Source organism: Manis pentadactyla, chromosome 1 (assembly GCF_030020395.1).
Source record: "Manis pentadactyla isolate mManPen7 chromosome 1, mManPen7.hap1, whole genome shotgun sequence".
Lineage (NCBI taxonomy): Eukaryota > Metazoa > Chordata > Mammalia > Pholidota > Manidae > Manis > Manis pentadactyla.
The window spans coordinates 123023407-123049668 of NC_080019.1; the positions used below are offsets into that span (position 1 = coordinate 123023407).

The following is a 26262-nucleotide window of genomic DNA, read 5'->3' on the forward strand; positions in this document are numbered from 1 at the left end:
AAATCCAATTCAAAGGGGATTAAATTATGGAAAAGTCCATGAAATGGAATACTCATTCCATAAAGCTCTTACAACTTTGATACCCAAACATGTCAATGTCTTGGAAGAAAGGAAAATTAAGTCTGATTTCACTTATGCAAAAAAAGAAGCAAGAAATCCAAAGTAAAATCATAGCAAAACAAACAAGAGCATATACAGAAGAATGCATCATGAACAAATTAGATTTATTCTAGGAATGCAGTATTAGTTCAACATTTGCATATCAGTCAACTTTCTCCAGGGAGAAAAACCTGTAATCATTTCAGTAGTGTACAAAAAGCATTAGATAAAATTAAACATCTATTTATTATGTTAACAAAACTGTAGAAGGCAACTTCCTCAACCCAATAAACGTACATATCCAGCAACCTAGAGCCCCCAATATACCTCATGGTGAAATATCAAGACCACTCCCTTTAGACTCAGGAATAAGACAAGCATATTGCTATCATTACAACCAACATTAATATGGTTAATAGACATTAAGAAATACACAGAAGGCATTAAGGATTGAAACATCAGAAACAAAACATTTGTTATTATGTATAAATGACTATCTAAAACAAAATACTAGAGAATCTGAACATTTTTAAGAGTACAGTTTGACAAGATTGCTGGATATGAGATGAGTACCCAAAATAACTGCAGTGTTCACACTAGCATGAAAGAATCAGAAAACATAATTTTAAACAAATGCCTACCACAGAAACAAAAACTGTAATACTCTAAAAGCAAATCTAACAAAAACTTACATAAAACTTTTAGAGAAAAAACTGTCAGACTCTATTGAAAGATGTTCAAGAAGATTGAAACAGATATTGTTCATGGAAAAGGAGACTAAATCAATTCTCACCAAAATTTATTTATTAACCTAGTGTAATTCTAATAAAAATTCCAAGAGGGCTTTGCTTTTCTTGGTACTTGGTAAGCTAAACTTAAAATTTACATGGAGGAAGAAATCTCAAGAATAGCCAAAAAGATCATGATGAACAACAATGTGTGGTGCGGGTAGGGGTCCTGCCCAGCCATCTATCAAAACTTCTTAGGAAGTCGTAGTAATTTAGGCAATATGGAACTGCCACACTGGAAGACAGAGCTAAAGCCAAAAAACCTCTATCTGATTGATAGTCTATACAAGGACCACAGAGAGCACAGAGGTATCACTGAAGGAACACCAGGAAAAGAGGAGACTATTCAATAAATAATACTGAAGCAAATGGGTATTCATGAGGAAAACAAGGAAATTTAATCCCCATCTCAAAGGGTATACATAAAATTAATTGTAAGGAAAGAAGAATCTCTATAACCCTGAGATAGATAAGTCTGCCAAATTAGGATATAAAAAGCACAGAACATAAAGAAATTGTTAAGCTTGATTACTGTAAAAATTATAAATGTTTTTTAAAAAGATATAAACAAATCAAAAGGACAAGCCATAAACTGGAAGAAATTATCACATATATAGCCAAATACATTAGGAACTCCTAAGAATAAAAAGACAACAATCTACTAGAAAAAATGGGCAAAAGGCTTGAATAGGCAATTCAGAGTAAATAAAAATAGCCAATAAACATATGAAAAATGCCCAAACACATTAGCAATTTAAAATTAATTAGCACATTAAAGTCAACGTGATATGCCATTTTATACCCATAAGACAAGTGGCAATGATGTAGAACAAAATATTTCATACAGTGATGGAAATATAAACTGGTACAATTATCTTGGAAAACAACTTGGCACATCTTAGAAAGCTGATGAGTACATGCTCAAAATTATACTAGAACACAGCAGAAGAACTTTGGCCCCCTGTGGTATACCAAGGTAGGGTGGATGGTAGCGGAAGGAGTGGTTATTATTGACACTGTTTAGAATTTCCAGCACATAGTGATATTTAACAGCAGGTGGTCGTTTAGTGGGCTTTACTGCAGTTTTTAAATCCTCTGTGGCATTATACCACCCCCTCATTGCTTGTACATTATACCTGGGATGAACTGCCCCATCCCTAGTCGTTGGTATACCGTTACTCACTCCCATACACTAAGAGATATGTACAAGAATGTTCATACCAGCAACTGTTAATACAGGAAAAGACTATAGAAAACCCAATTATTTACCAACAGAATGGAGAAATCAATTATAGTATATTCTTACAATGGAATATATGTAGCATTGAAAATGAAATGCATGTATTAACATGAATGAATCTTAGAAATAATGCTGATGGGAAAAAAAGTCACAGAAAAATACAAATAGCAAGATACTGTTTTCATAAAGTTCAAAAGCAAGCAAACTATCTTTTGTAACTATACACACACACACACACACACACATATATGTATTAGGTATATAATGAAAAGCCAGATAATGAGGTAAATAATGAGAATAGTGGCTCCTGTAGCTCCTGAATTGTGTCTGGAGAAAGGTACACGATAGTGCCTTACTGTTGTCAGTAATGTTATCTTTTTAAGTTGGATATGGGATTCATGGGTGTTATTTTGTCACTATTAGGTTTAACAACTTAAATATGTGTGTATATTCTTTTGATTTCATTTTTCATAAAGCTTTTAATGACAAGATGAAAAACTCAATACAGTAAAGAGGCAGCACATGCAGACTATTCAAGTAGTTCAATAACTACTTCTAGTTTATCTAGATCAAGTAAGAGGATCAAAGTTTTGTACTTTTAAAGATGAAGGAACATTAATTTGTTTGTAGACAAAGAGAAACAGAACCAGAAGCAAAAACTGAAGAACAGAAAAGTAACAGGTGGAGTCAATAAAAACTGCTGTTTCAGTATGTTCTTCATTCTTTCTAGGTATCTTTGGGTTAATATCACTACACCTTAAAAAATTTGGAAAGAAGAGATTCTGGGGAAAAAAACAAAACAAAACAAGTTAGTCTCTTTCCCCAGTAACATAAGAGTAGAGGAGGGGAACAGATAAGTCACAGAAAACATTCAGTCATCTCATATGGCTGAGTAAATACTAATGTGTCACATAATAATATTTCCCTGCCTATTACTATCTTTTTACTTCTATTCCAAATACTACCGCTCCTCAGATAACCAGTAATAACTGATGTGCTTAAGCCTTACCTGGAGAACCTGGTCAACAGAGGAAACTGGATGCAACATGATGAATAATATGAACACATACAAAATAATCACAGACACAACAAAAAAATCTGAAAAAGAAAGTAAAAAGAGTTTTTAGAAAGTTACTTTAAATAAAAATGCATATAATAACAACTGGTAATTAGCCAATCCTAAATTTGGATTTGAATTATTTCTTTTTAGGTTGATAAAGTATATGCTCTATGTTATTTCCTAGAATACGATATATCATTCAGTCCCAATATACCATTCAATCCCATTTATGTGATGTGAAAATAATCAGCATTTATAAAAATAAGAGACAGACATTTATGGAATTTATTTGTATTTATCCCAGATAGCTAGCTTTATAAGATAATCAAGCCAATATATAATTCACAAATTATTGTTCTAGCAGCGTAGGCTCAAAGTTATTCTAACATTCATGACAAAAGTGAGGAAACATTTTTTGACTTTTGAAAAAAGAATCATTTATTTCAAAGTACAACACAAAGTTGTATTTTTAATAACTACACATTCAATCTTGTATCTCAAGACCTGGCTGTGTGCATTTCAATTTATCTTTAAAATAAATTCATGTATACAAATGTTAGATACCTCAAGTACAAGCAGCTCAGAAAATGCATATAAGTCTCAAAAAACAGGGAAACTTTTAACTATGACCCATGACCAACAGGATAAAAAATTTAGGACCCACATTACATAAAAAAGCAACTTTTTCTAGATTTTTATTTTTAAAATATTCCACTGGACTGCAAACAGGAAATATAACATTCTATTCAGTAAGTATAGCAACTGAAGTAATACATAAGTCATATAGTCATTCAAACAGTTATTACAGTCAGTTAAAGGAAAAGTGGAAAGTGCTAGCTAGAAGACACAAACAACAAAAGAAAAAAGACAAAATCAGAAAAGGACAAAAAGAAATTGTCAGAATAAAAATGCTAAAGAGAAACATGGAGACTGAAATGCTTTGTTTCAATAAACAGCCCATATTGACTGCTTTTCAAATTCTATTGCACTGTTAAACTATAAGCAAAAATAGATTCTATTTCCTGACATGAAAAAACATATATACCCAGTCTCAAAAAAAACTTGTGTCCACCTCAACCAGTGTTTCTCAAATTTTCACCTGTCTTTTCCCTAGTGCCACCCTCTTTGATTACCCTTCTAAAAATGTGCCAAGATTTCCATGTGAAGGAGAAAATAAGTAGTTGAATCTTTTCTTTACCCAGGTAAGAAAAAGAGGCACTATTCAAAGGAATTTGACAGGGAAGGTGGATGGCTGGCAGATTTATATAACCACTAAAATGAAAAGATCAGGAAGGATTTCAACCAAGAATAGGAAAATCAGGTATTCATTAAGAGAGATACGAGTTTCTAGCAGACATGCTCTCAGCTCCTGGATTCTCCAGCATTGTCAATCATTCCTTAATAATCCTATTGAAGTGCAGGTAATACTCTTCACTAGAAGACAGCTATCAAAACAACTTCGGTGTTGGTGGTGACTGGGAACTGGGGGCAGAATGTTTCTTAAGCTTTAGAATGTTTCTAAGATTCAGATTCTGCCACAAAGTCATGTGAACAAGAACGAATCATTTAGAGTCAGATTATTTTTAACTATATAATTGTGATATGATGAGGATCCCATAGGAAAGAGTAGAATTAACTACTTAAAATGCAAAGCAACAGGTAAATTCTAGTTATTATTAAGTACATCCCAAGTAATGGTATCACAGATTTGTTGTTAATGATACCAGATCCTTCTGATGGAACATGACACCAAAATAAGTCACCATAAAGGATCTCCTTCATATTTCCTTTTAGTAAGTGACTCAAAAATAAAACCTTACATAAAGTTAAGTAAGCCTACAACACTCACTAATGGCTCTAATATATACCTCTCTTTTCCTTCCTCAAAAATATTAACTGGGATCTTCTGATCCGCAACCACAAAGTTCACATCTTTTTATTCCTATTCCCCCCTCCCTTACTCAGTTACTTGTCTTTGAAAGGCCATGTTATCCTGAAGGATAGGTATCCACTCCAACAAATTCAGTAATAATGCCTTCATAGACTTAGATTTAATAGCAATGAACTGTAGGGAATCAAGGAAGAAACTAGCAAAAACTGAAGCCAAATCCCCATAAGTTATGTCTAGTTAAAGGAGTGAAGAATCAAGTCAGTATTATCATGGCCCTTGAAATGATCACACAGTCAAATGAGAACATATAACTGGGTTAAGCTAAAGTTGAAAACGGGTAACCAAAGACTGAAATAAGGTTCTATTTACATTCAAACTGAACCAACAGAAGAGACCAAAAAACTCTAGAAAGAATGCCTTAAATGCCTAGGATTGAGATTAATTTTTAAAAATAATAAGAAAGTAGACTTAAAATACTACATTGTTTAGTTATAAAGAACAGTAACTACCAAGTCCTAGCAAGGAACTGTTAACTGTCTATTCTGTAGGAGAAAATGAAAAGCTAATGTCAGCTCTAGTAAAACGTTAACCTTTTAGCCATTCACTTCCACCTATCTTCATACCTTACCTAATATATTACTCCATACAGTTATACTTTGTCATTTCTATTTTCTTTTCTAGTTTTCTTTCTTTACTCTTCAGTATATTCCAAGACTAGAGGAGTCCAATAACAGCCAAGACATGAAAATTTGCAAAATATGTATGTTTTTACTCTTGCTGTTTGTGTTTTTCTGGAGGCATGTTTTATGACAGCATGCACTTCAATTTGTCCACTGACAGACATGCACAAGCTTATAAAAAGAACAAAGTTTTGTTGCTATATTTTTGCTAAAGTATAATTCTTAAGACATGTTTTTAAAAAAACCAGTCCAGTGGTCAACTGAGCTTATTATTTATTTGAGTCAACTGGAAATTAAATGGAAATACAAAATATCTTAAGCTCTGATTTTATTAAAGTTTCCCAAATAATATATTCATTTAAAAAATGGGGAACTAATAGTCTCTCTCTTTTTTTTTTAATTGGAAAAGTATGGATAGGGTGGATTTATTTAGGTCTCTAAAATTAACTTTGCTGATGTTGCTGTCTTGTTTACTACTCTGGACACCAGTTTGCTTTATATAAAGAAAGCATTGTTCTCTAATAGATGTTTTTGCTACCCTTGGGCATGTCCAATATGTTCTTGAAATTTAAAAATACTGAACTAAACTAAAATATATATGTCAACCTTAATTAAGTTCACCTTATAATAAGTTAACTATACTTATAAATCCTCTTAAAAATACAGTGATAAACCTTCTCAGGAAGGCTTTTTGTTCCAAGCATGGTCTCATATGGTTCTCAGTTCTATTTCTTAGATAAGAAATACCAGTTCTTAAAAAAAAAAAAAAAAAGCCAAAGCATTTCAATATTATGGATACTTATTTTTGAATCATCTTAACTGCTAAAAATATAATAAAACCTGCCCTAGAAACCACAGAAGGTAGAGATAAAGCATAAATAATGTATATGAAAATGCTTTGTAAACTCAAACATGACACAGAGATGCTATAGTAGTTAATTCTCCTGTGACATACGGAAACTTGTGACCTGACAGTTTGCCAACCAGAACAGTGGCATTCCTCACAACTACAGCAAAAGAGTAACTGTTTTAACTGTAAGATACTGCAAAAGTCGAAAGTTCTATTTGAAAAAAATTAAGCTGTTTCATATATTAGTATCACAGATTTGTTGATATATTAGTATATTCTAAATTATTTTTAAACTGCTAATTTATGTAGAGTATTTTTTCCGTAAACCGTAATTGCAATCAATCAAAATGCTATCTCCTATTGCCACTGGCAGACAAATCTACATAGGCACAAGCCTCCATTCTATTGGTCCCTTCTGCAGTGGATGCAAAGGTGACAGAAATGAAGGATTCCAGGTAAACAATAGCTGTATGAGTGTCAAAGATGAAGAAAAGGCAGCTGGTGCTGTGCAGACCAACCAGAAGGAAAGTATAATACCCACTGTTCCAACTGAGAAACCTCTGTTCCTGTTTCTAATTCTAACTCTCTCTCAATAGGTTGTAAAAATAAAAGTTGGAGCCAGAGGTTAATAAGAGTGAAAACCGGAAATGCTTAGCACTGGTGGCTTTAATTTTAAACTTAGGGTGGCAGCTTCCATGAAAATAAAACAAGACAATAAATACCTAAATCACAAGGTTCATTCTATTTGTGAAGATCGATTTATTTTGAAAGGACAGTTTTAACTCTACTCTTGTATTTTAAAGAAGGGAAGCAGAGTGAAAACCACAATAAATATCAAACTTACAGTTCCTATAGCAAGGTTGCCTGAAAGGTTTTCCTTTTGAAAAGGCAACTGCCACGATGAGGTACTGGAAACTGGAGATAAAAAACACTGTGGTATTTTCATAATTTTGTATATTATGTGTATCAAATTTGGTTTCATTGTACAAATGTGAAGAATTCCAATATAGGCTTGTTGTTGTATTACAAATACTAAAACACACAAAAAAAATTTGTATTACTAAACACAATACTCATTTCTGAAAAGAAACCAGTATTAACTTTGAATCACTATCATAGAAATAAGCTTATAGGAAAAAATCCAACAGTATCACGGTAAGACACATACAACAGGTGGAAGAGTAGTAAGGGCTTTTTCTCGTTAGTCACATTCCAATCAGTTAAAAAATCAGAAGTAAGAAACTTCATAATTAGAAAGATCCTCTCACTTTTCACCACTCTCTCTCACTTTTTAAATTTTAGGAGTAACTTTAGCATAGTAAGGGTAAACAGACCTTGGGTTTGACTTCTACCACTTTTTAGCTGTAACAGGAAATACAATTTAACTTCTGAGCCCATTTCCTGACCTATAGTGTGGATACTACATTCTCCATCCCAGGGTTACTGTGGGGAATGAGGAAGATGACTTGTGTAAATGTCTAGCAAAGCACTTGGCACTGAGTTGGCCCTCTACAGTCTCTGGCTATGGCTCTTTCTCATCGCTACTGCCAGGTAGGCAGGACTGTCAACTACACATAGAGTTAAGTATGATTAGTCCCCAATACCCTGTACTAAAACATTAACTACAGTAAGCACAGACAAGGGGTAACAAAATGTTCATCTGCTACAAATTAACTCTGGAAAGATTAAGTACGATTCTATCTATTCCTTTTCATGTGCAGTGTTTATATATGCACATGTAATCAAAGAGTAATGTTAAATTTCTTAAAGTTTTCTGAAACTTTTAAAGACAACCTCCCTCAATCAAGCAAACTATAAATAACTGTTTGCTTCTGAAAATTTAACCCTACAAAATCACTTCAGTGAATAGCTTACATGTGTAATTAATTAAAATGGTATCCTAATTTGTAAAATGTATTACACTCTACCCATAAACAAACAGGAGAACCATTTAATACCTTTTTAAAGATTGTTTTTGGTTTTAAAAGGTCATCTCCTAAACCAGGGACAGCAAAGTTAGAAGCACAAACATTCAAGGTTTAGAAGATACCCTAGAGATTAATTTCAGCTTTTTCATTTTATAGGTAAGGAGAGCAAGGCTCTACAGTGAATAAAACTGATTCAACATCCCCACCTTGGTAGCTATTAATAGGACCTTGCCTGACCACCTTCCCACAAAAGGAGTTACTATGGTATAAAGTCAAATACAGGCCAAATTATTTAAGTGTTTTAATCAAGCTCTATGTAAACTTTTAAAATAAATTATTAAACTTACTTTATTCTATGCATATATGTTACACACATTTTATACAAATTTTTTAATGGATTGAGCAACTTACGGTGGATGTGGATACCTCTCTTTATACCAAGGCTGCTGTTTGACCCAAAAAAACCCCAAAGATTGAAATCCAATGCAGATGATGATCTGAGACAAAACGGAGAAGAGAAGAGCCCCAGATATAAGACCTGAAGGTGGTCTTTGTGCCACAAGTTCTTTCCAGGCAGGATTTAAACTCACTATATTGAGAAAGAAAAGAGGAAAAGGTTTGTCTCTAAATAAATTTATCACTAAAAAATATATAATCAGACTCACTGAGGGACTTCAAAAATTTCTTTTTGTCTAACAAATCTTATGAAAAATGTTCAAAAGCCAAGCCAGATGTCATACATATTTAAATAATCTGTAAATGTAAATAATTAAGGCTTTCTTCAAAAATGCCTCAGGAGTACTTCTTACTTAGTCTGTTGAAATTCAGAGAAATACAAGTACAAGTTAAAAGAATACTAAATGTAAGCATACAAACTGTTAAGTTAACCACCATCCTTACATGTTTAACTAAGAATTTATTTCTTACTCTTTAATTACAAAGCTACCTTTAAAATAATACCATTATTTCTTTTTCTTAAGAAGATATTAAAGGCTAGAAGCTGTTATAAACATAAAAATGACATTAAAAAAGGCACTGATCACTTATTAAGGTGGTATCCACCAAGTTTCTCCACTGTAATCAATAAGTAATTTGTAAAAAGATACTGAGACTGTGTAAAATCCTGCTCCTCTTCAAACTCTCATTCACTAGTTTTAGCACTCACCAAAGATTGTCTAATTTAATGTTTCCCAACCAATATGATTTTGGCCCCCAAAGAACATCTGGCAATGTCTGGAGATATTTTTGGTTGTCACAACTGGTACGTATTACTGGCATCCAGTGTGCAGAGGCTTGTAAGCATCCTATAAAGCACAAAATAGCAGAACTATCTGGCCTAAAATGTCAGTAAGACTAGGGTCTTTCCATGGTCTAAGCCTATCCTTCTTTTTATAGTTGTAAGTCAGCACTATATTGTAAAGAGCTTTCCCTTCTCTGCCAATTATCTATTTATTTCAAGTATGACTTGTTAATTTTATTTGATTAAATGGGTCATATCCTATTACCATCATTATTTATCTTGATATTAACATCATCAAAACTGGAACAAACCAAAACCTGTGTCTCCTTATAACTTGTAACTAGAAGGACACAGCATTATTTCTGCGATATTCTTGATAAGAAGTCACAGCTGGAGTCTAATGAGAATATATCAATCAGACAAACCCGTAACTGGTCTATTTTCTTTCATAAATGTCAACATCGAGAAGCCCCCCCAAAACACCAATGCACTATTCTGGATTAAAGAAGACTAAAGAGATACGACAACTCAATGTTATAACAATTTCAGTTTGTGAGCCTGGATTAGATCCTGGGCTAGTGGACTATGGGAAAAAACAAGTATAAAGTACATCATTAGGACATCTGACAAAACCCAAATAAAGGCTGTGGATTAGATAATATTGCAGCAATGTTAAATTTCCTGATCTTTATAACTGTGCTTACTTATATAAGAGAATGCTTTGTTTTGGGGTAACATAAACTAAAATAGTCAGAGGCAAAGGGAATATAATAACACAAACTTGTCAAATATTTCAGAAAAAAATGGAGAGAGAATAAAACAAATGGGACAAATAAAATAACCAGTAATAAAAGAACATATTTACAGGGAACCTGAACAGGTATGCACTGTTATAACTGTTCATGTAAATTCACCAAAGCTTAAGTAAGTCACATCAGAATATCATATGCTTTGAAAGCAATTAGAAAGCAAATACTCACTTGTAAATACCACTACCAAAATGATTGCCAGATCAATGAAGAGAAACTGGAAGTCTCCTAGGTTACTTAAAATCTATGAAATAATTTTTAAAACATAATTAGTTTTCGGGAACTATTTTTTATAGCACTATTTTTACACCACTTTCATTTGGTTTTAGATTTTTCCACCTTGGTTTTGGGGTTACCCCCCACCCATAATGACAACTTCAAAATGACATTTGGACCTGCTCAGAAATTGAAATATATTTGCCTTCGAAATTAGTGCAATGTAATTTGCAAACATTCAGTTTAATATATTAGTATAAATGGCATCTCTATTCATTCAATAAAAACCTTGTAAGTTTGTTTAGAAAAAGAAAACACAACCTTTTAATCACAATATTCAACTTTCTTGAAAACTGGTATCTTGAAACTCCTTAATATCTAATACCATACCTCCTGGCACTTTTTACAAATGATAAAAAGGGATAGTTTCATGATTCACTGGGGTGTCACCAATGTTCATTTAGAGAAAAATCTAAAGTGAGGTCACTTTATAAAATTCAGTGGAGTACTTATTATGTACATCACCTGTTCACACTTTTCCAAATGCACAAAGTTCTACAAACTAATGCTGAAACATATTTTCTCCTTCAGTTAACTACAATTCTAAAATATGTCATCACTTGACATTTTGAAGAGTTCTAAGGTGCCTAATCTGCACTAAAGTAAAAAGGAATACAATCATCTTTTATTCACAAGGTTTCAGCCAAAGTTGTCAGCCTTATGGAAAATACTATTCCAGACTGAGATTTATTTTATTCTTTTTTATACTTTTTTATTTTTTATTATTTGCTACTCAAAATACAGTAAAGACAAATTTACAGATGTTCCTAATGTAAGTTCCATAATTAATGAATGCATTCAAAGTCAAACATACATGCTCAGTATCTCCATTTAAATGCCTTAACACATGTCATCTCTGTAAGCAATGTCAGTACTCACCGAATACAGTAGAGTAACACTGAAGTACTGTATAATGCTGTACAAAGCCATAAATTTAAACACACAGAAGGAAGTCATTAGAGCAGCACGGCCTTCCCTATGAAAGTGAATGTTGGCATGTGAATGAGAACTTTTTTTTTTTTACGTAGAGGTACATTTATTGACGTGGAAAGATGTTTACAATACATTATTAAGGAAATGCATTAAGTGTAAACATTAATATGTTTATAATATATTATTAAGGGCAACAGAGTATAATTTGGGAGAATATCACTATTACATTTTAGCATGGATTAAGTAAGGATTTGGACCTTACAATTTTTTCCCCTTTTTCTTTTGCTTATCTGTACTTCCTAATTTTTTTTTTTTTTTGAGAGGGCATCTCTCATATTTATTGATCAAATGGTTGTAAACAGTTAACAACAATAAAATTCTGTACAGGGGACTTGACGCACAATCATTAATCCACCCCAAGCCTAATTCTCATCAGTCTCCGATCTTCTGAAGCACAACAAACAGGTTCTTACATGGTGAACAAATTCTTACATAGTGAATAAGTTCTTACATGGTGAACAGTACAAGGGCAGTCAGTCATCACAGAAACTTTCAGTTTTGATCACGCATTATGAACTATAAACAATCAGGTCAAATATGAATATTTGTTTGATTTTTATACCTGATTTATATGTGAATCCCACATTTCTCCCTTATTATTATTATTATTACTATTTTTAATAAAATGCTGAAATGGTACGTAGATGCAAGATAAAGGTAGAAAACATAGTTTAGTGCTGTAAGAAAGCAAATGTAGATGATCAGGTCTGTGCCTATAAGCTAAGTATTAATCCAAGCTAGACAAGGGCAACAAAACATCCATGGATACAGATGATTTCTCTCAAAACAGGGGGGGTGAGGTTCTAAGCCTCACCTCTGTTGATCCCCAATTTCTCACCTGATGGCCCCCCTGCGACTGTGCCTGTCTTAGGTTGTTCCTCCCTTGAGGAATCTTACCCGTCTCTGGCTAACCAGTCATCTTCCGGGGCCACACAGGGAGATGTAAAGTTGGTAAGTGAGAGAGAAGCAATATTGTTTGAAAAGGTTGGCTTTTTATTTCTTTGCAGATTTATGCCCTGTGGGTTTTATGCCCAACATTTGTCTTGAGGTATCTTTACCACTTGGAAGAATTATGATACTTGGTAAATTCGATATGAGGCACGAATTCTATTTAAGGGTTGTAATTAGGAAGGAAGAAGAAAAGCTATAGAAGTAGCAGACGGAAGAAAACATGGGAAGCTTGGTTATTTCTTTGACATATCTTCTTGTAGAGTAACTTAAGCATGTATAGGTTTTAAACTACTAATTAAATTGTGCACCCACATTAACATAATAGGAATACAGTTACATAACCAAAGCAGACCTACAATTACCAGCCATCTCCAGTGAAACCAAGAAAACCAGTTAGGCACCCTAAGCATTTGTGAAAACTTATCTATGATATGATGGATATTGTCTAACTGAATTTGAATAGTTTGAGAAAAATCAGCTAATTTAAAACAACACATTCCTGGGAACTGTTCACATCCCGTATGTTCTTTTAACAGTGGATAGTCTGTAGTCTCAAGATTTTGGAGCGCGTGAATGAGAACTTTTTAAACTCCTCCTCCAAACCACAAGTACATATTGACAAATGAACATCAACATTCAATAGCTACAACAAGCACTTTACCAAAATAACAAAGCCAAAGCAGAATTAGAAGAGATGAGGAGTAGCAATCAATCTGTGGCTAGTAAGTTTCAGACCAAATATACTAAAATACCACGAAAATAAATTTGCATTACTTTCTATGATGACGTTTTCCGATATCACTATAGCAAGCTATGAATAGGTAATGGAAAGGTTTTTAGTCTGCTACTACCTGATAAGGTTTGGCACACAGGAAATACTGGGTGTTTTGGAGGTAAAGGGAGATGCCACTGAAGCCTCGAGCTCTGATAAGGAAATGCCTCCGTGTGCCCTCTTCAGAGCCTAATGGTTTGAAGGAGAAAACTGGTTAAGTTTTGCAAATATGACCTTTGCTAGAGAAATAACTATAAGTCACAAAAACTATACTTACACCACAATCATTTGCACCATCACCGCACATCCCAACAAAATAACTAAGAAACAAAAATTACATTAAAATTTTGATTAATTTCTAAAAATAAATATTTAACTGAATATGGCTCCAATGCATTATCATGAAGAGCTAACAGGTCAACAAAACTAATTAAATCCTTTTATTACAAAGACCATAGGCATGCTGCTGCTTTGCAAACAGCAACAGCCTGCAAGTCAAATGACCTGGGTTACTGTGCTATTTCTGTCACAAAGTAGGCAAATCAGTTTATTATTTTGGCATCTCAATTTCCTAATGTTTAGAAAAAATGTCTTGGACCTACACAGTCCTTAGTATACTTAATTCTAAGGCTCTCAGCAAACATTTCTATGTTTAAAACTTGAAGTATAATTATTTACTGAAACTACAGTCACATCTAACAAGCTGAGTGAATGAACTCTACCTCACAGATACACCTGGAAAAAGTATTGTGGATATATTATACTTTGGCTAAATAAAGGAGCACATAAGCTTCTTTTAAAGAGGCACTTAAAGTCACCTATCTCTTAGGTGACAATTATATATACATGAAATATTAGTTACACTTCTAGGTTTGAAAATGAAACTACAATTCATAAAAATATAAAAACGAAAAAGCACCAATACTTACTCTACATTTTGCAAGGCTTCTACTAATTGTGTCTTTTGATCGGGTGCCATACGAGCAAACACAGTGCCATGCAACATCAACTGTAAAAAATATGAATTTCTTTAAAATACTGTTCACAATGTATTCATGTGAACATACATATATAAACACAAATCACTAACCTTAGGAGCAAGGTCTTGAAAATGTTCCAGTATCACTGAAAATGATTTTCCATTCATTGCAAAATGGTAACGAGTCACCTGAAGATCCTCTAAGCTATCATGGGCCAATTTCATTGGAATAGCCTAGGTATAGGACATTCAGAACAACATTAAGATAGCCAAATAAAGTAACACAATCCTATTTTAAATAGATTTGGTCAAGAACTACATTCTTTCATTTGCTATTTCACAAAAGACACTGAAAGATTAACATTTATTCAAAGTAAAAAGAAGTTCAATTTTTAGGTAATCTATAATATTAAAAAAAATTAAGGAAAGGTAAATAACTTCAATTTAAAATTATTCATGAACTGAGGATTATGGACCACCTGAATCATTTATCACCACTTTTAAAATAAGATAAATATTTGGGATTCTTATACATTAAAACTGTGCTTTTCAACTTTGACTAAATATAAAAATATGAATCAGAGTCTCTGAGGAGATGGCCCAGGCTTCTATTTTCATTTATTTTTGTTCTGTTGTGCTTTAAGGCACCACTTTTTATTCTTTCAGACTCAATTCAAACAAGCAAGCTTCAAAAGGGAAAATTCATCTTGACAGTACCTCTGAGTCAATTGCTGATGATTTACTGTACTGTGTTAGAGTATCTGCATAATGCCAATTTATCTTGGCAACTTTCCCATCCTTTGGAGGTAATGCTTCAGCAATAATAACTTTATCCTGAGGTAGTATCATTCCACAGTCTCTAGCCACAGAGACAGCAGTCAACATGTTGTCACCTAATTTTCAAAATATTAAAAATACATAATTAAAATGGAGACATGAATGTATTTAAAAAATACAGGTAACCCTCCAACAACACAAGTTTGAAATGCACAGGTCCACTTATATGTGGATTTTTTTCAACAAATATATTGGAAAAATTCTTGGAGATTTGCACCAATTTGAAAAAAAATTATTTTCTCTAGTTTACCTTATTGTGAGAATACAATATATAATACATATAAAATAAAAAACATGGGTTAATCTTACTACGCTGGTAGACAGTAACTGTAATGGGGTATGTGGGGGGTACTTGATAATAGGGGGAGTCTAGTGACCATAATGTTGTTCAAGTAATTGTACATTAACGATATCAAAATAAAAAATAAGGAAAAAAACATAGGTTAATCAGTTGTTTATGTTATTAGAATGTGTTCAGGTCAATGGTAGGCTATTAGTGAAGGTTTGGGGGACCAAGAAGTTATATTTGGATTTTCGACTGTGTTGGGTGCCCGTAATCCCTGTGTTTTTCAAGGATCAACTGTACTTATTGAGACTGTACTACAGTCCTCATTTCTGAGCCAGGCAAAATGAACATAATACATGGTCTCAATCTGAGAGCTTAAAAATAACAAAATCAGGACATACTTATCAAAGAAAACCTTAAATAATTCGAGGATGTATATGCTAAACAGAACATTATCACCCACAATTTTCAAAGCCAAATACATTCTCAATCTTTTCCAGTCATGCAGTAGCAGTATCCATTCAATATCTGCCACAGAGCTACCTACAGAACAGGTGCTAAATATGTATTTGTCTAAATAACCTGGGGTGATTGATGGTCTTTACAAGAACACTAGAGTCCTATCACAGAAAAAAAAGAATTAGTTACAAAAGCAAAAAGATAAGCAAGGTAACAAGAAAACAATCTTTTCAAGATGTAAAGAGAAGCAAGGCAGACAACTTCTCAGTCACGAGAAGGAAAGAACTGAAGAGAAGCACCATAAGGACAGGATCAAGAGAAGGCAATGTAAACAAAAGGAAGAAGTGGGCAAAGGCTGTGGGGAGCCCACTGCTGCCAGAACTTTAAGGCTTCCTCCAGTGCCCACACACTATTTCCAGGGGTGTCTTCCTGTGACCAGAGAGATCCCCTTGCACACAAGCCATCGTCTGTCAGGCCGAGAAAGAGCAGGAAGAGACAGAGATAGAAAGTGCCTTGAAGGAGTCATTAGAACCAAGAATTGCTGGAGTGCTAATAAATTTAGTTACTTGAGCTATATGGTAGTAAGTATGCTGCTACCTGATGGATCCCAGAGTCTAAAACAAAAATGTACACATTCCTTTTTTATATAAGTCTTACTGTACATATAAATACAATAATATGAGTATCTTAATTCTAATTATTTGCTAAGAAAAAAAAACTTAGAGCTGCCATAATTTCACACAGCTAAGGAATGGGAATTATCTAATATTATCACAACAGTGTAATACTACCAGAAGAATCATTTAGATGTAGTAGTCCAAAAACAAACAAAAAATGGCTATTTTCACTGTTGTGCATTCAAGCAATGATAATAAACATATATTCTCTTATACATAAAAATATAATTGTAATAAATATCTATTAATCATTTTACAGGCATCTGGCACAGTTTAGAAGACCCCAAAATGAGTAAAACATACTCTTAACCTTTAAGAATCTCATATTCTAGGACAGAAAACAAATTTACAAATAACTAACACAAGGCAAGATACAACAGGTACTAGAAGAAATATATGATTGAAGAGAGATACAAGAAGCAGAACTTAAATTTTTATAGTGTACCCTTCACTATTTTACTATACTTCCTACAAATATAATTTACTACACTCAAAGGAGTATTGCAAAGTTATTTTACACCTTGAAAAATACTCAGAGCTGAAATAGGGCAATGTAGAATGGAGCCACTATAGACTATGCTTTTATAACTTAACTGATCATTCCACAATATTACGTAACTAGAACTAAGAGTCATACTCAATTTTTTCTGTGTCCTTTTATAAAGTCTAACCTGTGACCATGACAGTGCGAATGTTGGCTTTATGCAAATCTTCAAGTACTGCAGGGGTTTCTTTTTTTAATTTGTTCTGCATTATAATTAATCCCATAAAATCCATGTTGTTTTCGATGGCATCTCTGCAGAAAAAATTTTAACACATAATGGTTTAATCAAGAGAACAAGTAGTGTTATCTTTATATTGATAAAGCAATTTAAAACATCCATAAATTATACATTATAACATTTTATATGCTGAGGAAGTAAAAAATGTGTGTATTTACAAGTTGATTATCTCAAAAAAATTCAAATCTGGAAAAACAATTTCCAAAAATACATTTTGAAATTAAATTTTACTCTCTGAAATGTGGGAATATAAAGATCATTTAGAAATGAATATTTTTGTAGGACACTAAACACTTAAGAGTATTAAAGAATATTCATCTTATATGGACCCACAGAATGAATAAACATAAATCTATTCTTTACTATTCCCCTCACAATATACCCTAACTTAAATATTGTGAAAAGGAAAAAACTATATACCACAAGCACATTTGATTAGTTATACTGGACTCCTATCAAGTTTTTGATGAATTTTATAAAACTCATGATCAAATTCTTGATTCTGGAGGTATGATACAATGACTATTCAGTCTGACAATGAAATTTACTTGGGACCCAGAAAAGGGTCTTTTAAAGTATTTGTTGATATTCTACAGTTATCAAGATGCTATTCCTTCAAACAACTGAGCACTTACTATGCACCAAATACTACAATAGTAGTTAGGAGATCAAAGACGAAAAGGCATGATCTCTACTCTTAAAACACTTTTGTAGGTAAACAGGCAAAGAGATGTAATCAAAAATAATATTCACTTCACCATTATAATGGAGATGAAGTCTGTTCATTGATAGCTGTGTTCTTAAAAAATCTCAAGCTACCAAAATTATATCACAGGATTATTTTTTTCACTGGAGAAAGGGAGCTTGAGGTTTAGACCAAAATTTTAAACTTGTGACAATCAAGTAATTTTCTACACAGAATTCAACAATAAAGGTCATTTAGGTATACAGCTATGACATCTAAACAATCTTTGAAACATAATTTGTAACAATGGGTGGTAAAGGTGTTACAGAATAGTTAAAACTTAATACAAATGATATTGTTGGCAGTTAACAAGCTGTGACACCTAAAAATGCATTTCAAAGCACAAAACTGCACCCATGTGAAACTACTGTATCAAAAAGCACTGCAGCCATTTTCCTGAGGTACTTGTTTCTGGCTGCAGCTGGTCTCCTAACTCACTAAGAATGGTACAGATTATGGAAGTTGTGCCCTCTAATTAATGAATAGTACAATATCAGTTTAAGGTGTAAAGGTTCAAGCTGTAAGAGAAATGCCAAAACTTGTTCCTACAAGGAGTCTGAATGGAGACTCAAAGGTGGTCTTGGTTGAACAGTGAAGAAGAAAGAGCAGTGAGAGAAAAAAGTAGATAGGAAGGGATAGGGTACTCTGGGTAGAAGGAATAGGCTATCCAAGGGCATGGAAGGATGTCCGGAATATGACAGGCTCAAGAACTATGATCAATTAAATAGTGTTTAAGGGGGTAATGAACAAAAGGGGAAGCTGTAGATTAAGGGCTTAAGGTGCCCTTCCTAAAAATATGAATATAATATTTTACATCTGTGGCTCCCAACTATGCATGATAATTTGGTTATTGCTTTTCAACTCTCTCTTTTCTTTATACATTCATGCTTACAGCACATCCCCCCAAAATTCTGTTTTAATAATTCCTAATGTAGTTTTTCCTTTTAGTTAAATGGCTATCCACTCTACTCCTTTAATTCTCACTCAGGAACATAGGATTGCACTATACTGTCCTATCCTTTTCACTTAATGGGCCTAGAAAACAGCTCCACTTTTCAAAAGTTGACCATAAGCCACTTTGCTTTTAGAAAAAATCTACATTAGCCTGTTTTCACCAACCAAAAGAGGATTTTTGCTTTAGTGAAAAAGGTTTAAAGCCAGAACAGCATTCAACGTTTGTTTTTGTAGCATGTCGTCACAGAGGCAGCATACACAGGACCAGCAAAAATGGCATCATCAAGCTCATTCTCAGGCACCTACACTCAGCAGCTGAGTATCAAGCCACCATAGCTATAAATTGTGTCTGTGAGCATCCGTGCTTTATCTTGATTTATTATGTGTATTCTTAGCAAGATGTGTCCTAAGATCTCAGAAAAGCCTAAGAAAGGTTTTTTTTTGGATCTGGGAACACTCAAAATTTTTCCATACAAATTAATGGTAACTGCATCTTTGCTTTATGCCATTATGGCTTACAAAAACGTTTGAAAGGAATGCTTTATTTTCAGAGAGTGGGGGAAACCTACAATTAACAGAAGTATCAAGAGTCCATAATTTAAACACTGCCCTATTGGTATTATGTGATCTATACTATTTAAACATGAATCTTACCCACATGTAGAAATAATTCTTTAAGCTAGATTTCTAGAACTGCACTTGCTGGGTCAAATGGTTAAACAAATTTAAGTTTGGTAAGTACTACTCATGTTCTTTATGAATTTATAATAATGTAGAACAGTATGTTGCTAAAATTGTCTCAAACCTTTACTAACTCTTGGTATTACTGATCTTTTCAAGTTTGCCAACCTTAGGAGAGAAGTGATATCTTATTATGATTTTATTTTGTAGTTCCCCAAGAACTAACATGTCCCATCGTTTTCATTGTTCATTAGCCACTGTTTGTCTTTTTCTGATACTTTTCTGTCTGTATAACTTGCCCTTTTTCAAACCAAGTCTGTGTGTTTTGTTTGTTTTATCCTGATGCATATTCTTGATTGTGAACTTTTCCAGTAGATGATGGGAAGCCATTTATAAGAAAGAATTCTAAGTAGGAAATAGGTTATCATTTCTGAATGTTAAAAAGCTCTCTCTAGAGGTACTACAGAACACAAATTACAGAAAGGAAAGACTGGCAAAAAGTAAATGTGATGTTGGTTAATGTCATTTGACCTCTGGGGGTGGGGGGATGATACCTGATTATTGCGACTCATGATACTCTGACCAAATTAATATTGATTCCAACCACTGGGCAAAAGCAAATAGATCATTTGTGAAAAACAAACTTCTTTAGATTTATATTTATTCAAACAATCATGTTCCTAAAGCATGCCTGACACATAGCAGACCCTCTAAATATTTAATAAATGAACTAAAAAAGTTCCAAAAGAATTGTATTTTTATCTCAATCACCTAAAGCAAACATTGCATTATATATGCTTGTATACATTCAATAAATATTTAATAAATTCCCAACTACATGCAAATTATTGTGACATATAAACATAAATGATGCATTATTGGAAAACTGTAGAAAAACTACTCTGAACCTTACCTGCTAATATTCTGTACTTTATGCCATGTCAGTTTTGACTCCAATTTTCTGTGTGCAAGAGCAATCACACGGAAGCCCTGTTTAGTGTAATCTTCTAAAACTTTTTCAAAATCAACAGGAACTTTAAAAAAGGAAACAATAATAAAGTATACTGTTAGAATTGCAAACACAAACTTACACAAATACCAGAATTTTACTCAAAGCCTAACTATTTCCTTACCTGTTTCAGATTTACAAAGACTGGCAATGACCTCAGGTGCTCCTTTCATGTAGGCATCCATTTTCTTATCCCCTAGCACCCTTGTAACCACACCCATACGTTGCAAAGCAGAAGAAAATGGGAACTGGCGAACAATTCCTATCTCATAAATGGCCTATATAATTTCAAAAGATGCACAAAGCACTGATTATTTTTTAAGAATTAAAACAAATATCTTTAACTAATAAACATTCTTCACTTACTGGAAGTTCAAACAGCTCCTAAAAATAAAACAAAGCAAAAAGAATTTTTAAAATAGTACAGATTAAATCCATTAACATGTTCAAGTTTTAAAAAAACACCACCACAATTATATACATCCACAAAGCAACTGGAAAATAGCAAAACTTTGATTATTCCAATAAGATTTCAAGACTGTTCCCCTATCCCCTCCCATTTTTAAAAAGTATATTCTTGAATTATAACTGTTCTGCTCTCCTAAAAACATTCATATATATTAAGTACTAAAATAAGAGGAACATATTTAAAAATTCACCTAAAAAATATTTTCACATATTCTTTTTATTAAATCCTAGGAATACAGATACAATTTAAAAGGATTCATCACCACTATCTAAATCACAAGTCACTAATTAGCTACGCAATAAATAGGAAGGAAAAGTAATTGTACTGAATTAAATCTCAGTGTTTTACAAAGAATGTTAACAAGACACCAGGAGTAGTTTCTGATAAATGCAGTTAAAATATTCACAGACCTCAGAGTTATATAAGGACATATGATTTCATCTTTTAGCAACATTTCAAAATAAGGATTACACATGAGCAACAACAGCATTCTGCAGTTTAAAGGGACTGCCCACCATTTCCTGGCTCCCCGCAGGTGTAGATTCAGGAAGCAGTTGCTTTGGAGGGCGAACCACAGTCGGCATAATTCGATTATGAAGTGCTGTTTCCTCTTCAGTTGGTTCTTCCAGAATCTGAAAGGAAAACAGTCAACACATTGCTTCATAATATTCAATTGACTGATTTCACTTTTAAAAGAAACATTACTGCTATCTTTACTGAAGTTTAAAAAAAAAACAAAACCCATAACCAAGGAATAATGAGCACTACCAGATGACTAACATAAGTAAAACAAGATACAAACAAAGTTATTTAGTTAAAGTCCTAGCAACCCATGGGAAAAAGGCAGAGTTTAGAAGTGGAGTAAAGAAATAGAGAAAAACTTCTCTCATTTTGCTCCTACAATCTGTAGATTATAGAGACTAGTTTGCAAAACACAAGATTCATGCAATTCAAAAAATTTTTAATCTATTACCCAGGGATTCCTATCTGCTTAACATGAGAGTACTCCAAAGTATATGGAGCTCAGATATGATTAGAAGCACGGGGCCAAGAACACACTGAGGTACAAAGATATGAGTTTCGTGCATTAGCTTGAATGCTTCTAGTTAAGCTACTACTACCCTAACTGTTTGAAATTTAATTTAAAAACATTTTTTGGTGAAAGACTTCAAACAAAAACTTGTTTAAATGCACATACACAAGAAAAAATAATTTCACACTGTAGTGTAGTAATAAATCTATGGGAAAACAATGAAGAAGGGAAGTATGTCCAACTAGCCATTTTTTTTACAATTCTAGGACACTTTTTAACATCTCTGAAATTTAGATGTATCTCTCATGACATTAATCATGTCAAGTAATAGTAGTGCCCCAGTTCCATGAAAACATTCTGTTGATACTTTACGGTAAGATCAAGCATCAAAGCACCTCTGAGTCAACAAAACACACTTACACAAGCTCATTTACTTAAACCATGTTTTAGAAGATTCACAAACAGAACACTAAATCTATTGAAAATCTGTTCAGTTGGAGAGAAGCTTTAAAGAACATCAGAGATAATGCAATCTCATTTTGCTTTACTCTCTATAGTGAAGTGGACCCACCTTTGGGAATTAATTTGATGAGTGTTTATTGTGGGCTCTCAGAAGATAGCAGAGCACTTATTTCCTAACTGATCTCCCTCCCTTTCAAAATATAAACATTAAAAAAAAAAGCTTGTGAAAATAAACAGAAAAGGAAAGGAAAGAGAGGGGATTTCAAATATCAAGACAAAAGCAAAGTGAAACATATTGATGGACAAAACAGTTAGGGAAACAATAGCACAGAATAAACACAAGAGGACATTTAGAGAGGAACATTTCCTATTAGTTAAAATAGCTGACCTAAGCAAAAAAAAACAAAACTAGGGAGCCATTCTCTAGAGATGTGAACTACCGATGTAAGAAGAGGAAGGGCTGCTGATATGAGGGTTATTAGCATCCCAGCATAAAGCTCTGCTTCTCCAAGCACTGTGGGAGTAGGTAAGGAAAGCAACCTAAAGACTGACTCTGCTCCTATGAAAACTGCAGAATGCCTGCTGATGAGACCCTGCTATCCTGTCAGCCTTCCCATTCAGGGGAGACACTTCTTAAGAAAACAGACTAACACACATATGGGAAAGGATAAAAACCTTACCACAGCTAGTCACAATGATTAAATCAGACCTTCATTCTTAACATGAAAGCACAGTCAGGATGTATAATGAAAACCAAAAGCATGAAGAAGAAAGGCCATATGAAGGGAGGGAAAAAGAAAACTGACACAGAAAAGATAAGTAATTCAGAAACCAGAACGTAATTTTAAAAACAAACTATTATTAATCTGTAAAACAAGAACTGAATGTTGTAAAGAGGTGAAAACCAGAGAACATAACAAGTATTCAGAAATTAAAATTCTCAATGACCAAACACACAGAAAAAAGTTGTAAACAAAAACCTGTGTGTGTGTGTGTAAGGACACAGAAAGGAGAAGATGGAGAAAAAGGAACAATGAAGACACATAACTACTCTATACTTTTTACCATGATCAACAAATTGTGCCACTGAAAACTGTGTTTGTTACTGACTCAGCCCTACTGTCCCAAGTCACTGATAGCTGGTTCCTCTTATAAATGTAAAGAAGGGCCTGGGCAGGTCATCCTCTATTAAAGGTGTTTAAGTTAGTCAATTTAACTAAAACAGACACTTTTACACAATTATGAATATTTCTCCAGTGATGTATCTTTAGTAATTACATAGTTCTTTTAATGGTATAAGATGATCTGTTGTCAAAACAGCTAGTGGAAACAATACCTATGCAAGGTAATTTTTAACATTTTCCTAAAGTTATTTGTGCTTTAAAACTGAACTTACCCATCCAATGGCTTCAAACATTTTCAAATCAAGTGGATCACCAGAAAGGACTCCTTCAATTTTTGTGAGTGAATGACAAGTAGCCATACAAGCAACAAACTGAGACTTTACCAGTATCTCATTGCAAACATTTTCTTCCGGCAAAAGAAAACTAAATAAAAAATGCACTGAGTTAGATTCAAATCCCAAGACTCAAGGAAATATTCTAACAACATTCAGGTTTTACAATTTTAAAAAACAAATGTTTGCATTTATGCATATATTAATTCTTACTACAGTCTTTGGCATTCAAAACATTTCCCTCCATGAAAATAATGACTAAAATACAGTATTATCTTAGATTCTGAATAACTAGGCCAGAAATAACAATACAGAAAGCACTAGGTACTATATAATAATTAAAACTCCTGCCTATGGACATATGGCAGATTAGAATATGTAAAAACTCTTATAAAAACATAAAATGAATGTGTAATACACAATCTTTTAAATGCAAAACTGACCTCAAAAGAAAGAAAGGGAAATTTTCAAGTGCCAGAAATTGAGGGAAAGGAAAACCTGTGGGGTGTAAACTTGAACAGATGCCATGACTACTTGGGGGAGAAGAAAAGAAGGGAGCCATCTCAGCACCCTAAGGACTTGGATTTTTTAATACCTACACAGGACCAGGAGACCTGGCCACATACAAATTAGGGAGCTGATACTGAGAGAATACCTCTCAGTCAAGAGAGCCAGTGCTCATGAAGAAAAAGAGTATACTAGAAACAACTGATCCACAGACCCAAAGACATTATTACCAAGAATAAGCTTATCTCTTTTCCCCCCACCCAAAATTCAAGAAAATTATTAATACCTGTATATTTACTATGTGCGAGGCACTGCTCTAAGAATTTTAAATGCATTTGATTCATTCATCTTCATACACTATAGGAAGCCATTTTATTATCTCCATTTTATAGATGAGAAAACTGAAGCAGAGTGGTTAGTAACTTATCAAGGTTATAGCATGTAACTTGCAGAACAAAGATTCAGCACAAAGTCTGGCTTTAGGGCCTAAACTGAACTGCTATGCTACTCAGGATGTGATCTGAGTTTGAATATATGCTGCTGCCTGGTCCAAAAAAATAAGTATAAAAGTAACATTAAAGTTTGTCAGTATCACTGATTCCACTCTTGGCCAGGTCAAAACTCTCTAGAGAAAAGCTCCCATAACACAGCCACAAAGGAATCTCACAGAGATACCCTGTTAAGGATCAGCCCATAATTGAAAAACACACCAAGCAACAATTTTCATGGATCAACAGACACAAAAAAGACAGAATTAGAATCCCATAAATTTGAGATAACAGAATGGCAATCTGAAAGAATGCAAAAAAGGTACTGCACTTTTAAATTAATGACTTAGACTTCTCAACAGCAATAACAAAAGGAGTCATGAGAAATGGAGTAATACTTTCAACATGTTGAGAGAACACAACTGTCAACCTAGAAATCTATAGTTACACCATCATTCAAGAGTGATAGCAAAACAAAAATTACTAACGTAATGCAGAAGACAGCAATTTAGTCCAGAGGGGATACAAGAAGCAATGGTTAGCAAAGATATGCGTGAACCTAGGTAAACCTCAGCATGCAGATCATATAAACCCAAAATTATAATCACAAAATATTGTGCAACAAGTATATATAAGAAGGGAAGGGAATAATCAAAGTAAAAGTACTCGATAGTCCATGGAGTTTATTTATTTGTTTGTTTTGGCTTAGAAACCAATAGACATCCATGAACTGTAGATCTTAATTATGAGTATTAATAATTTAAGGACAAGTAGTAGAAGATTAGGATTATAAATTCTCAGAAAATGTGAGGTATTTTGAGAGAACTATATGAGAAAATGTACGTGTGAAATGGAGTTAGG

General features: G+C 33.4%; 1 protein-coding gene across 6 annotated transcripts in view; it reads right to left on the bottom strand.

Annotated features, from left to right (window-relative positions):
- ATP13A3 (ATPase 13A3) overlaps window positions 1-26262 on the bottom strand; it is an 84472-nt gene that overhangs the window by 12930 nt on the left and 45280 nt on the right. For all 6 annotated transcript variants that reach the window (XR_005034158.2, XM_036933181.2, XM_036933183.2 and 3 more), the window contains 16 exons: window positions 24347-24497; window positions 21971-22087; window positions 21353-21370; window positions 21111-21264; window positions 20891-21011; window positions 17487-17611; window positions 15274-15449; window positions 14668-14790; window positions 14507-14586; window positions 13855-13897; window positions 13657-13766; window positions 11741-11837; window positions 10757-10829; window positions 8948-9125; window positions 7453-7640; window positions 3137-3225 (listed from right to left, as the gene is read on the bottom strand). Coding sequence is in view for 5 of the 6 variants with exons in the window: in XM_036933181.2 (XP_036789076.1) it covers window positions 3137-3225; window positions 7453-7640; window positions 8948-9125; window positions 10757-10829; window positions 11741-11837; window positions 13657-13766; window positions 13855-13897; window positions 14507-14586; window positions 14668-14790; window positions 15274-15449; window positions 17487-17611; window positions 20891-21011; window positions 21111-21264; window positions 21353-21370; window positions 21971-22087; window positions 24347-24497 (1843 nt within the window). In the remaining variant the exon portion in view is untranslated. The remainder of the gene's footprint in view (window positions 1-3136; window positions 3226-7452; window positions 7641-8947; window positions 9126-10756; window positions 10830-11740; window positions 11838-13656; window positions 13767-13854; window positions 13898-14506; window positions 14587-14667; window positions 14791-15273; window positions 15450-17486; window positions 17612-20890; window positions 21012-21110; window positions 21265-21352; window positions 21371-21970; window positions 22088-24346; window positions 24498-26262) is intronic.